Raw genomic sequence first — 14,339 nt, 5'->3', positions numbered from 1 at the left:
ATGAACGTGGGCACGGGAAAGACAGTGGGCCTGTCGAAGAAGGTCTGGAGGAAAAGTCAAGCAAACTGCCCAGGGGACGATGGAGAGAAGGAAAGGAAAGCCCAAAGGACGCGCTGCGGCTTTCCTGGAGGGAGGCTGCGACGATGCTGCTCAGCCAAGGACGGGATGGGGGAATCGGGGACTTGCCGGGGCGACTCCGGAGTCGAAGGCGGGCAGGTGGAGCGACCGGCTGGACGGAGGAGAGCCCCCCTCCCCCCCAATGCATCTTCCTCGGGTCCGTCCCTCTCTCCCGCAGACGGGACGGGACGGGACGGGCACCGCTGCCAGCCACCCACCTGTTCCTGTTCCTTTTCCTCCTCCCCTTTGGGCTCCACCTTGCCAGACTGTCCCGGGGAGGGGGCCGGGCCGCCGTTCCCATAAAGGCTGCCCGGACGCGGGGGAGCGGCTCACAGTCCGCCAGTCCCGCGACAGATCGCAGAGATGGGGTGGCTTAGCTTGCCGACCTGGCTGCGCTGCAGCAAGAAGGAGGTAAGAGGTGGGCAGGGGAGACCGGCCCTCGGGGGGCGAAGCGGGGCAGTCCTGGGCGTCTGGGACGGGGGAGGCGAGGGGGGCGCCTTCTTCTTTTCGGGCTGTGGCTCTCGGGTAAGGTGGACGGCTCCCTCGCTCGTTCTCTTCTGTGCTCCCGGGACAGGTGCAACAGGTGCTCTTTCACCTGGAGTCAGAGCGCTGACAGGAGGGGGGACACCTGTTCGGAGTGGCCCAAGACAGTTTGGTAGAGGAGGCAGAAAGGTCGGATCCGGAGCTGCCCTTCCAACAGCGGCAATTCTGTAGCTTGTGTCCCCCCCCTCCCCCCCCTCCCATTTAGATCTCCTTGAGCAGGAATCCATCTCTTGGGCAGAAAGGGTGCTACAGCCTTTAACAGTAGTAGTAATGGTGGTGGTGGTGAATGGCCCAGACTAGCCTCAGTGGAAGCAAAGCAGGGTTGGGAGGCCCCCAAGGAAGTCTAGGGTTGCTATGTAGAGGCAGGCAATGGCAAACTACCTCCCAATATCTCTTGCCTTGAAAAGCCTATCAGGTCACCAGAAATCAGTTCTTACTCGCTGGCACTTGACACACACAGTAATAATAGTGTTAATTATAATAGTATCAGGACCAGATTGGCCTGTTTGTTGGACGAAAACCTTTGTGGCTGCCAGAGTGGTTGTTTTCCTTTGGTCACCCCAGGGTCTCTGTTTTTCTCCTCCCCAAAGGAATTCACGTTGTCCACTGAGAAAATTGCTGACAAAGATGACGAGAATACCGAGCGTGGCAACTGGTCAAGCAAAACAGACTACCTGCTTTCTATGGTTGGCTACGCCGTTGGTCTGGGCAATGTATGGCGGTTTCCTTACCTGACCTATCAGAATGGAGGAGGTAGGATTCCTTCCCACACTTTCTGTCTCAACAAGGAGACTTTCCAAGAATTGCATTGGGAAAGTGCCTTTCAGGGACCTATTGTTAAAAGCTGTACATACATGTTACCATGGTGTGTGGCACTCTGTGTGGTATAGTGGTTAAAGCATTCAACCAAGTCTGGGAAACTCAGGTCTACATTCTCCCTTGGCGATAAACCTGGATAACCTTGGATTAGTTGCTTTTCCTCAGCCTAACCGACTCTGCAGGGTTATTGTGAGGATAAAAAGAGAGACAATGTACTTTGCTCTAAATTCTTTAGAGGAGAGGTGGGATTCAAATTATGATGAAACCAAGCCTGGGAGAGCCACACTGTTTCAGTAAAATCCTTTGGGTCCTTTTCTCCAATAACTCCAACCAGCCGAGTTCTCAAAGATTTATTGAAAAACAGAAATAAAAGAAATAAAACATAAATGCAGTTAAGAGATTGCACAGCTGATTACATTCCTTTTGGTTCTTTTGTTCCCATTCTGGGAACCCACGTCTCAAGATGGAATCTCAAATCCTTTGAAGCACCTCGTGGCTGGAGGTCCCAAGAGATCCACAAGAAGCATTCAGCTGACCAATTTCTTCAAACGCATTTATGTTTTATTTCTTTGTTTTGAACTTTTACAATAAATCTTTGAGAAATCAGCTGGTCTGGAGTCATTAGGAGGGAAAAGAACCTGAGACCGAGGTGAGATAAGAGTGGCTCTCCCAAACTTAATCTCAGCCTCAGTCATCATACAAATGTACAAGGCAGATTATCAACACGGGGTTGTAATTTTTTTCTCTCTCCTTACTACTTGCTTGGTCACCTGTGGTGAATTATTCTCCCATCCATGTGATCCAGCAAGGAAGCTGGGCTAATGACACTTCTTCTCTATCCCCCACACAAATATGAAGGCACAAGTAATTCACGGCAGGCTCATTATAATTTTTGTGGGCGACTAATTGTACATATTGCATGACTGGTTATATATGTATATTTGCATATGTTTGATTCTTCTACGTTGTTTGTTCTGTTTTTGGTAGTTATGGGGAGAGGTGATAAGCTAAGCAACGATCTTAAACCAGACCGTGCCCCAACAATGGAAAACCACTGAATGACTTCTGAGTTTTCACACTCTGCATTTTGCACTGCTCAGAAGTTGCTTTCTTTTCTTTTAAGGAACATGATATTCTTTGGCTACTCAGCCCAAGCCAAGTGGGCTGAGCGCCTCCTTTGACAGCAATCACCCAGTCCCTTCCTCTTCGTGTCTAAAAGGCTCAGAGGTTTGGCTCTGTGATCTCTTGAGTAAAAAAAAAAAGTATGTAGGGTTCAGTCCCAGGACTGCTAGCCCAATGCCACATCACAGCTGATGTTTTGGGGGTCCAGAGCTGACTGGAAGTGCAGCACCCTGTGTTTCTGTTGAAGACACATTATCAGATGAGCAGCTAAGTTGCGAAGATGTTTGCGCACTTTGTGTAATGCATCATTCATTCATGGAATTTGCTGCTTCAGAATATGATGATGACCACTGGCTTAGGTCAGTTTAACAGGTAAGCAGACAGTCATGAAGGAAGGGCGGTCAATCAATAGGCCTCGACCATTGTGACTCAATGGAATTTCAATGTTCAGAGGTGATGTATCACTGAAGATCTGTTGCTGGAGGCCACTGTGGAGGAGGGCTCTTGCTTATGGGCTTCCTAGAGGCATCTGGTTAGCCTCTGTGGGAAACAGGACGTTGGGTTAGATAGACCTTTGGCAGGATTCTTCTTAAATTCAAATCATCAAGCCCATGGTCTGATCCAGCAAGGCATTTCTCATGTATAAAGTGTTCCATGTTCCAGAAATAGGAAGTGCTGCCTTGCTAGGATAACTTATGAATTATTCCAGGCAGTCTTTCACTCACCAGGGAAGACACCTGCAGTGGAAATGTCATGTGCGTGATACACTGAAGTGAGCAGTGAAGATGGTGGGATTGCAACAGACCAGCCAGTGAGGCCTCTGTTGTCACAGGTCACTTTCCATTGCATCCTAGCTCCAGAGTTACAAAACCCCATGCATAGGTATATATTTATTTGCTGTTGTGTTTGTTAACTCCGTGACCTTCGTTGCGCTTGTTGCATCCTATTTCCATGCATTTCTAGGACTGGGGTGTTGATTAACTATCATCCATTATGTGTGTAAGCAAAATCCTGTTTGGGATGCTCTCTCATCGGGAGCCGCTCGAGCGGGCTAGTATTTGTGCCAACTTCTGCTGACATCAGTCAATGCAGAGTTCAGAATTACGCAGAACTCTAATGCTGGTTTAATGTTATGCCAACAGAAGCTGGCCCCATCCCAGGCACCAGTTTACTTATTGTTTGCCCCTGTGATTCTCTGTGCCAATCACAACAATGGCAGGCTTTTGATTTCCTTTAATACGCTGGCACGTTTGATTTTACAGCTTTGCATTGTGTTGTATTTACACAAACATACGCAGCAGAAGCGGGCTGGAGTCTCATGTGGGTTTTGCTCTCTTGGCAGGGGCCTTCTTGATACCCTACACCATCATGTTGGCTCTGGCTGGGCTGCCTTTGTTCTTCATGGAATGCTCCCTTGGGCAATTTGCCAGCCTAGGACCCATTTCCATCTGGAGGATTCTACCCATTTTACAAGGTGGGTGTTGTTACATTTTCATATTGATTTCTACCAGTTGCCAAGCCAAACTTGAAAAAGAAAAATGAGCTCCTTGAGAAGTTTTCTGTTGGCCACCTTATACGTCTATGGATAGCACAATTGTACACAGCCTAGAGCAAGGTGGGGCTGGGGGGAGGGCAGAGAAAGAAAGCACAGTGGATGCCCCAAGTGTTTGGACTTGGACCAGAGAGACCTTCATCCAGCTCTCATCGAATCCAGTGCTACCTTGCCAAGCTGCTGTAAGGATTAAATGGGAGGACTCCACCCTTGCTAGAGTTTCATGGAGGAAGAGCCAACACGGTATAGTGGTTAAGAGCAGCGAACTCTAATCTGGAGAACAGAGTTTGATTCCCCACTCCTCCCCAGGACCGATGGACTCTCATCTGGTGAACTGGATTTTTTTCTCTGCTCCTACACGTGAAGTCAGCTGGGTGACCTTGTGCTAGTCACAATTCTCTCAGAACTCTCTCAGCCCCACCTACCTTACAAGGTGTCTGTTGTGGACACAGGAAGGGGAAGGAGTTTGTAAGCGGTCTTGAGTCTCCTTACAGGAGAGAAAGGCGGGGTATAAATCTAAACTCTTCTACTCTTCTTATAAATGCATTCCAGAAAAGCCACCATTCAGTTTCTAGCCATGTGATGTGGAGATAGCCCATAGAAAGGCTCCAGGGAAAAATATAGGATGGACAACAAAAGAGCAAGTTGGTAGTGGGGGATGCAGTGATAAGGAACTCTGCCTCACCTCATACCACCTTCCCAAATCCACCACATTTTATGGACTGATGGAAACCTGATGCAGATGAGCCCTGTTTTCCACCCCTTTGTCCACTGCTGCAGCAAAGCAGCTCTCTAATGTACCACAACGGGGATCGAAAAGGATGGGCAATGCGACCAGGTCATAAACAGGTAGGATCAGCCCTACCTTCCTTCTCTCCTCTTGCATAAGGTTGTTGGTTTGCTTGTTGCATTGGCCTTCATGCAATAGAATTCCTTTCCCCATGAGACTTATCAGGCCTTCTCAGTCCGAACTTCCCAAATACTTGTGGGAAGGGTTGCTGGGAGGCTTTTTAAAGTATCTGGCTCCCTGACTCCATTCTGTGCAAATATATACTTGTGGGTGTTATCTAATGTTACCACTGATTACTGGTTTGATTACTGATAGCCAGTTTATTGCCTCTGAGTCAGTTTTTAAGCTATTTTTCACTTTTGTTGCTGTGTTATTTGTATACAAGATTGCTACCAGTCACTATGGTTTATCTATGTCAGGGGTAGGGAACCTTTAATACTCAAAGAGCCATTTGGACCTGTTTTCCCCAGGAAAAGAAAACACTTGGAGCCGCAAATAATTTTTGACATTTAAAATAAAGATAACACTATATATATAGGGTTTTTTTAACCTTCTACTCCGCTCATTCTGAGAAGCGCATGGATGCACCCGCCCTGCTACCTGCAGGGCGGGCAAGGATGAGCTGGCGGCTCAGCCTTGCCGGCCGCCAGGAAAGCGCCCGCCCCGCTCCAACGGTGGGCAAGGATGGGGCCGGCGGCTCGGCTCGTGGAGCCACAGTGCAAGGACAGAAGAGCCGCATGCGGCTCTTGAGCCGCAGGTTCCCTACCCCTGATCTATGTTATGCCGGTGTTAACATTTTTTTAGCATCCACTTGGTTTTTTTGCTTTTGCAATTCAGTGCTGTGAGCCACCTTGACTATTATTTCACAGTAGAAAGATTCTAAATACACAGAAGGGATTTACTGGCCTACGTTAGGCATGAGAGGCAATAGTGGTAGTAAGAAATCATGTCTCACATTTCCAAGAAGGCACATGAGGGCCAATTTCAGTGTTGTACCGGCAAGGCAAAAGCACTCTCCCAGAAAGCTATGCATACTTAGGCAGATTCTGCATGGGCCAAAAACAGCGGTGTGAAAACACCATTTTAAACCATTTTACACCGTTTTCACACCGCTGTTTTGGGCTCATGCGGAATTCGCTTTAGTTAGCATTGCCAGTGGATCTGGGTCACAGTCACAAGAACATGATCTTCCTGGATCAGACCTGTGGCCCATCTCAGCTAACATCCTGTTTCACAGAGAGGTCAGCCAGTTGTCTCAGAGGGCCAACAAACAGGGCATAGAAGCCAAGGCCTTCCCCTAATGTTGTCCCTGAATATGGGCATTCCCTTTATTTACCATAGCTAATAGGCATGGATTGGCCTATCCTGTATGCTCAGGCAGGTATTATACTCATATTTTATGTAAGCATGTGTAGCTGCTTTGTATGGGAATGCTGCCCTAGTTGTATGGGAACGCTGGGCAACTGCACTGTCCCACAGACACGCTCTCTTGTTCCAGCCAGCATCACTTTCAAATAAGGCCGTTAATTTTAGCTGGGCAGGGGTTATGATGAAGTGGTGGGATTCAAATAATTTAACAACCGCTTCCAATAGTGGGATTCAAGTAATTTAACAACTGTTTGTTTACAAGCACCATTGTAACAACCAGTTCTGCCGAAGTGGTGCGAACCTGCTGAATCCCACCACTGTGCGTATCCATCTTCCCCCTTACCTGGTGTCACCTCTGTCCTAAACCAGCTTGACCGTGGTTCCTTTTGCCCCTCAGTCCTCCTTACATTAAGTTTGATTGAGAGGAGCATTTCTTTGAAAAGTTGTTAGAATGAGCAAGGTGCATTACATTTGTCCTTGCCTCGGGATGGTTGAGACTGGCCACATCAACAAAAATATGAGGCATGAGAACCCTAAAACACCCTTGTGTAAGTTTTAGTGTCCTGGTTTCTGCTGCTGTGTTTAAAAGAAAGTCTCTTCAGTACAAGCTGATCCTTGCTGTGCTATATATTCTTACTAGTTCTTTTGCTAGGAGAGAGCAAGTTAACTGTAAAGATCTAGACGCTGTCCTTCTGACTTTCATAGCAGATTATAAGAGGAACAAGGAAACTTCATTTTAAAGTATTAAACCTTGTTGATCATTTGGAATAGACTACTGAAGGGATTAGTGCCTCCAAATCCTGGCAGATTTCTGGCCAGTCGGAAACACCCAAAGAAAAAAAGGTTGCTTGCAAACATTTCTGCTCCACCAAAAACCACCCAAAATCTGTTTTGCATTTTTCAACTGTTGTACTCTTTAAGTGATAACATTTAAATAGGAAGCTTCCTGCAGGACTTCCTGGGGGCCCCTGTTTCCCACAAGTGGCCAGTACATGGGTAAATCACTGTAGGCCAATTTACGCTATATAAAACCTTGGTGTCTTTCACTTTTCCTGTCTGTCAATAGTTGTGTTCTGGGAGTTGTGTGCTCAGGACATAATTCCCAGGTGTGCACAGGTCTGATTCAAGAGGATCTTGAGAGGCAGACATGAGGATTTTGTAACATGTTCAGCATGCAAAAGATGACTCTGCTCACGGAGATGTGGGTAACACCACTAAGGTGTTGGACCAGCTGCTAAATCTGCATGGACACTTGCTTGGGAGCTAGCCCCCTGGATTCTGAGTAGATCTGCTTAGGATTGTTCTTTTGGTGTATAAGATTTACTCATTACCTCCTCTGTTTCTTTTGGGTTGGCCTCCTGGGAAAAGCAGCAGAATCTGACAACATTTGAAGGTTTCATCGTTAAATATGTTACATGAGCAGTTTAATAAGGAAGAATCTCCTGGCACCTTGAAGGCAACACATATATTGTTGTGCAAGGCCCGGTGTTGTTGTTTTTTTAGTAGAGTAAGACAAAGTAGCCTCCCGCTCACAAAAACATGTGCCATGTTAGTCTTTCAGGTTCCACAGATCCTGTATTACTTTGGTTGCAGCTGCCAAACCTGGCTACTAGGAGTTGCCAACCTCTTGGGACTGGGAGAGCTTCCAGAATTACAGTTAATCTCCAGGTTGCAAAGATCAGTTCCCTGGAGAAAATGGCTACTTCAGATGGTGGACCCTATGGCATTATACCCTGCTAATGTCCCTCCCCACCCTCCCTACACTCCACCTCCAAATCCCCAGGAATTTCCCAACCACGTTTTGGCAACCACTCTACCCACCCACCAACCAACCCAGAATCTGTCTTAACAGTATATTGGTGGGGCAGATATTACCCACTGAAAGAAAAGTTCTGGAGGAAGGGCAGTAACTCTTGGCACAATCTCAATCATGCCTGTGGTTCCTGGTTCTTTGCTTTGATGTACTTGGATTACCATTTGTAGCCAGAAGATTAATGTAGTTTGTGTGTTAAAATAAGCAGCAAAGTTCCTCTTCTCAAATCCTGCTTTCTCTGTGCCCCCACCTGCAGGAGAGGTGAATAGCAACCTGAGATAGGGATTTTTCAGAGGTGGTACCTTCTGCTTGAGGCTTGCTGGCTTGTTGATTTACCCTGCTGTCTTTTAAGCATCTGGCCAAAGCATTTTTTTCCTAGGGATTTAACTGAGAGGCTCCATACTTTAGTAGCTGTTTTTTTAATGGTCTACTTCTGTTCCCTAAATACAATTTTAGGCTGCTGTATGTTGTTTTGTGACTCGTTTATCCATAATTCGAACACTTTGCTGCTTTTTTGTGATTTTATTTTACTGTTTTTTCTTTGAGCATTATCTCAAGCAGTTCCTCAGAGAGGTGCCTTATGAAGTTTTTAAATAAATACTAAAGCATGGCATGGGAGTCCATGGGAGGTGAATAGGGCAGATGCCACCCACCCCACTTCCCAAAATGGTTTATTTCCTTCATTGTTGGGGCCTGTTTAATTCTGGGGAAATGGAAAAGAGGCATTTTTAAAGGCACCTTCCATTTTGATGGCGAGACATCTTTCTTTCCCTCTAGGAGTGGGGTTCACAATGGTGCTGATATCGACATTCGTGACCATTTACTACAATGTCATCATCGGCTACAGCCTCTACTATTTATTTGCCTCCTTCCAAAGTGTGCTTCCTTGGTCAGACTGCGATCCGAAATGGGCTGATGAATTTTGCAGCAAGATTCCAATTGGTAGGTACATTAGCAATACACTGTTTTTTTCCCATCCTGACCTATAATAATTTACAATGCAATATTTCTCCATATTTACATTAAATGGAGTACTGGTAACTGTTGTTTTTAAACTGTGCACTTTTGGTCCTAGAGGGCTTCCCCCAAAATAGAAGGGAATGGCCATCTTTCAGCATTTATGCATAATCCAGATCCAACAGTCAGCCAGAAATGGTGCAGGAAATAGGACTGTGCACACAAGACTGGTTTATTCTTAATGACAGAAGTCACCTGAGACTGATTTAGCCCACACCAAATGATGTGACTGAGTTCATTATTTCATTTGTTTAGATAAATGCATAATTATTCATGAGGAGACAAGTACAGTACTGGACTTAGGAATAACGTTGTAGAACAGTAGTTTCTTCTTTTCCTTGTACTTGATGATCCAGCCCTCAATAACAGAGATCCTATCCCATGGCATGTATGGAACACATTTCTGTATACAGTACTATGAGATATGATATACATTACACTCTAAAGCTTACACAAATGAAAACTAAATAAACTGGGTTCCAGAACAACCTCAACCAAATAAACAAAGGGACCTGAATTCGATTGGAAATGCATGAGAAATGTACTAGAACAACTTGAAATATTGAAATACCTAAGTGCAAATACAGAGTGCAAAAACACCATCCACCGTTTTCACAGACATAATGTTAGCTTGTATATAAGAAGTTGGTGGTCTCTCCCACTTTAGAGTGGCCAGAAACAAAGATCAGTGTAGAGCTATTCAAATGAAGAGGATATTCTGCCTATGCAGCCAGGAGAAGGTGTGGTGATCTGTGGCTGAAGTCATCAGGGACATTTAGCCTCCTCTCCAAATGATGGTGCTGAGTGCAGCTCTTTCACTGACAGGCAAGAGTTAACTATTATGGACTTCATTCCAGAGATGGCTAAACTTGCCCTCCAATGGCCCATTCTCAACCTTCTCTGAGAGGGAAGCCACAAGTAAGTGCAATGTGCATCTACGTACAGAGGGCACACCCTACAATGTACACATTTTCTGTACACTTACAAATGATCCTGTCAGTATGAAAGGCATTTCCTCATAATAATAGTAATTTAATCAAGCTCATTAATCAAAAGAGTAACAGGGTAAAATGATGTTTGTTGCAAGAAGTCAATCTTTTCTTTCTCCAGTACCGTATAATATTGCTTCCTGTTCTTTCAGTGCTGTCATGCAATACCACAATTGAAGATGGCACCATTATCCATGCCAACTACTCTTGGATCAAAAGTCAGAACCTCACCTGCATCAACCGAACCTCAGTGTTCGCAAACACCCAAGTTCCCAGTGAACAATTCTGGAAGTAAGTATTACACCAGTAACTCTTTGTCATTTAGTGATTACGTCTCATTTGCAAAGTGCTTCACAAGTGCTACTCCGGGGTCATAGGGAAGGATGCCACTATTCCCATTTTACAGATGAATCCAAGAGCTTGCCCAGATCATATAACGAGGGCCAAAAAAAGTGAGACTTGAGTATCAGGGGTCTTCCAGACTTTACTAGCTCACTTTGCTAGCTATTAGGGATAAAAATAATTTAAATTTCTTACCAGTACTATATCTTTTTTCATGGAAAGATGACAGCGGGATTGTTTGTTGCGCAGCAGAAGTGAAAAGATCCTGTTTTCACCAGGGAAAGTAGTGTAGATTCTCTTTTAGCGTTAGAGAATCTTATTTAAGTGCCGCCTTTGTCAAAACCATTATTCCCTGAACTGTAAAACATAGCACTTTGAAAAAAGAGCACAGAATGTTGTGATGACAAACCCTCCACCAATGGGGGAGCAGGACTCTCCCCTATCTGAAGCAGCAGCACCTTGGCGTCTCTGCATCATAGGACCATAGAAGCCCTTCCAGCCCCACCTCCACCAGCCAGGCCGGGTTCATGGATCAGGTGATCCACAGGCCCGCAGAACCCCTCCGGCCTCTCCCCATCCCAACAGCCCATCCCTGACTGGCAGAGCTTTCCCCTGGCCTTGAAGAAGCTCTCCCACTTCCCCCCCAACCCCAACAGGGCACCTCCGGACTGGAAAGCAGTGGCACTTGGGAAGAAGGCCTCCCCCCCCACCCCAACAGGGTGCTCCAGACCACAGAGTGCCATTCACTGTTTCCCAGCCTGGCAGAAGGCCTTCTGCCTCCCCCTCACCCAAACAGCCAGCCCTGGCCCTCAAATCAGTGGCATCACTGCATGCTGCTGCCAGGGCCCACAAATGACTTCCTGCCTCCCCCCACCCCAACACCATGCCCCTGGGCTGTGGAGCAGTGGCACCTGGGTGCCCACTGCTCCCTGGCCCTGCTGAAGGCCTTCCAACTCCCGCCCTCACCTCAACAGCCCTGGCCAATGGAGCAGTGGTGCTTGAGCACCCAATGCTCAATGGAATGGGACAATTCCTCCTGACTCCCTCCCTCCCCTCCCCACCTCAAGCATTTCCATTCTCCCTCACCCCACCCCAAGCCTTATCTTCAATCTCTCCCTCAACCCCAAGCTGCACCTTCTAATCCCCAAGACTTCCCATTCCACCCTTCCACCACCCAAGCCTCCCCTTCCCACCCTCCCCCACCGAAGCCTCACCTTTTCACCCTCCCCATCCCAAGCCACACCTTCCAACCCCCCCACCTCAAGTTTCCCTTTCCCACTCTCCCCCACCTAAGCCTCCCCATTCCACCCTCCCCCCACACTAAGCCTCACCTTGGCAGCCTCTCCTCTCCTCACCCCACATCTAATTTTCATCCCCTATTCCATGCCATACCTTCCCACCCCCCTCCTCTCCCCCACCCACTCCTTCCACTGTCCTCCAATTCTCACCTTCCAACATACCCCAAGCCAAACATTTCCAAACTCTCCCACCCCTCAGCCACAGAACCAGGACCAGTTAGGTTGCAAGTCTTGTGCTGGGAGCAGGGAATGAGGGACCACTGCGCCCTGAATAAAGCCTATTGCGGGGGGAGATGCCTGCTACCCCACCTTTTGCATTTCCCCAGCAATGGGTTTTGCTGCTAATTGATAAATAGAATGCTTAAAATATGGAGTTATGATAAAACTTAATACGATGCTAATATTAACTCAACCTATCAGATTAATAAGTTGCTAATATTAACTCAACCTATTGGATTTTATATATGGTGGTGCAAAACTTATCAGTTCAAGCTGAACCCTGAGGATTCTCAACCAGGAGTAACTTTTTTGCCTACAGCAGAAGAGATTTAGCACAAATCTCTCATAAAAAGGGCAGCAAATTCAAACAGTCCTGATGTTTCTATGTCCCCTTGTCACACCAACAAATTGCATCAGTGTATATGTGAAGTTGGGATTTTTTGCCCCAATATGCATCACTCTTTTAATACATTTTACCTGCTAAATTGAATCTAGTATGCTCTGCCATTTTTTGATGCCTTGCCAGTCCCCCCCCCCCCCGTTTGGAGAGATCCTTTTGGAGCTCTTTGCAATCCATTTTGTATGTACCTAAGAAGATCCCCGCTGAATCAGAGTAGTGGTCCATCTAGTTCAGCATCCTGTTTCACGCAGCAGCCAATCAGCTGCTCTGGAAGGCCATTAGACAGAGAACATAGGCCAAGGCTTTCCCCTGATTCTGCCTCCTAGCAATGGTTTATTCTGAATTTGGAGGGTCCCTTTATTCACTATGACTATAAAACAAAACTCCGTCTCACTAAAAGAAAAAACCCTAAAATTGAAACTTCATTCACCACAGTCTGGAACTTCTTTTTTAAAGAATGCTCCATTTTTTGGGTCCAGCCTCTGGCAAATGAAGTTTTTTTGGGTTTTTTTGTTTGTTTTTTGTTTGAAGTTACAATTTTGGGTTTTTTTCTTTTGGTGAGAAAGAGTATAGTACCCGTTGATAGATCCATCCTCTATGAATCTGTTTAATTCCCTCTTAAAGCCACATGTGTTCTTGGCAACCAGTACATCCAGTGGCAGTGAATTCCACACTTTAATCACTCACTGATTAAAGTATTCATTGATTCTTTTGTCCATCCTGAATCTTTTACCCATCAACTTCATGGGGTGCACCTGAGTTCTAGTATTATAGGAAAAAATTATCTCCACTTTCTCTACCTCACAAAGCATTTTATAAACCTCTATTATGTCCCCCCTTGCTTATCTTTTTCTGAAGCAAAAATCCCAAATTGTTCAGCCTTTCCTCACAGGAAAGCTGCCTTGACCCATTAAGTATTTTCATTGCCACCTTCTGCATGTTTGTGGGTAGGAGTCTATAGGGAGAAATACAAAATATGACACTTCTTCATATAACACGGAGTTAATTTCAAGAATTCTGTGCCCTTAGGTGTGCTAATGGAGTCAGTCTTAGGCTTTAAAGAGAGTTAGACAGCAATAAAATCCCAAATAGCATAAAAAATACCAATACAAATTACAAAAGTAGCTTAAAGTAAACAAGATGATGACTTAAAACCCCATTAACCCTTTAGGTGGTTCAATCCAGCAAGATCTTCTCGTATATTCTTATGGGCTGCTCAACCCTTCCTGCACTAAGTTACAGCAAGATTCTGCAAATACCCCTGAGGTTGTTTTTCCCAAACTGAATGATTTGATGTGTGGCCACCCATTGCAGAGTATTAGGGAATGGCTTTTCCTTGATCATTAAAGATCATCTCAGGAAAGCCCTTGCTCAAGGTAAACACACAAATGCTACTACACATGAAGTAGCATTCTATGGAATCAGACCACAGGTCTGTCAGGGTCAGTACCGTCTACTACAGTGGTGGTAAACCTATGGCACGGGTGCCAAAGGTGGCACTCAGAGCCCTCTCTGTGGGCACGTGCAAATAGAGTCGCCCCTGCCCCCCACACACATCGAGGTTGGGCTGGGTCGCTGGGCTCGATTATTAGCATCAAACCTAAGACCTAGTTTTGGGGAAGCAGTGTAGGTAACCCTGTTAAGCACTGTTAAACCCCACTGATGTTCATGCAAAGAACTAAAGTGTGATCCTTTACCTGGGAGTAAGCTCGGTTGCTGGCAATGGGGCTTGCTTCTGATCATGATTTGTGATAGGGTCGTGATTCACCCGTTGGAAGAATTGCACGGTTGCTTCAAAGCAAAGCCACTGACTACCACCAAGCTTACTCCTGAGTAATGCACGCCTCGGAACCAACCGTTTTTTCTAAACTTAAACCTCAGTATTCAGGTTAAATTGCCATGTTGGCACTTTGAGATAAATAAGTGGGTTTTGGGTTGCAATTTGGGCAC

At 46.0% G+C, this 14,339-nt stretch overlaps 1 protein-coding gene across 1 annotated transcript in view; it reads left to right on the top strand.

Annotated features, from left to right (window-relative positions):
• The first annotated feature begins 412 nt into the window (after positions 1-412).
• SLC6A14 (solute carrier family 6 member 14) overlaps positions 413-14,339 on the top strand; it is a 28,476-nt gene continuing 14,549 nt past the window's right edge. The window contains exons 1-5 of the mRNA XM_048515014.1: positions 413-528; positions 1,251-1,413; positions 3,944-4,075; positions 8,902-9,066; positions 10,283-10,421. Coding sequence (XP_048370971.1) covers positions 481-528; positions 1,251-1,413; positions 3,944-4,075; positions 8,902-9,066; positions 10,283-10,421 — 647 coding nt within the window. The 5' untranslated portion in view covers positions 413-480. The remainder of the gene's footprint in view (positions 529-1,250; positions 1,414-3,943; positions 4,076-8,901; positions 9,067-10,282; positions 10,422-14,339) is intronic.

Source organism: Sphaerodactylus townsendi, linkage group LG13 (assembly GCF_021028975.2).
Source record: "Sphaerodactylus townsendi isolate TG3544 linkage group LG13, MPM_Stown_v2.3, whole genome shotgun sequence".
NCBI classification, from domain to species: Eukaryota; Metazoa; Chordata; class Lepidosauria; order Squamata; family Sphaerodactylidae; genus Sphaerodactylus; species Sphaerodactylus townsendi.
The sequence above is the reverse complement of the archived record's forward strand: the minus strand, read 5'-3'. Positions and strand labels throughout refer to the sequence as shown.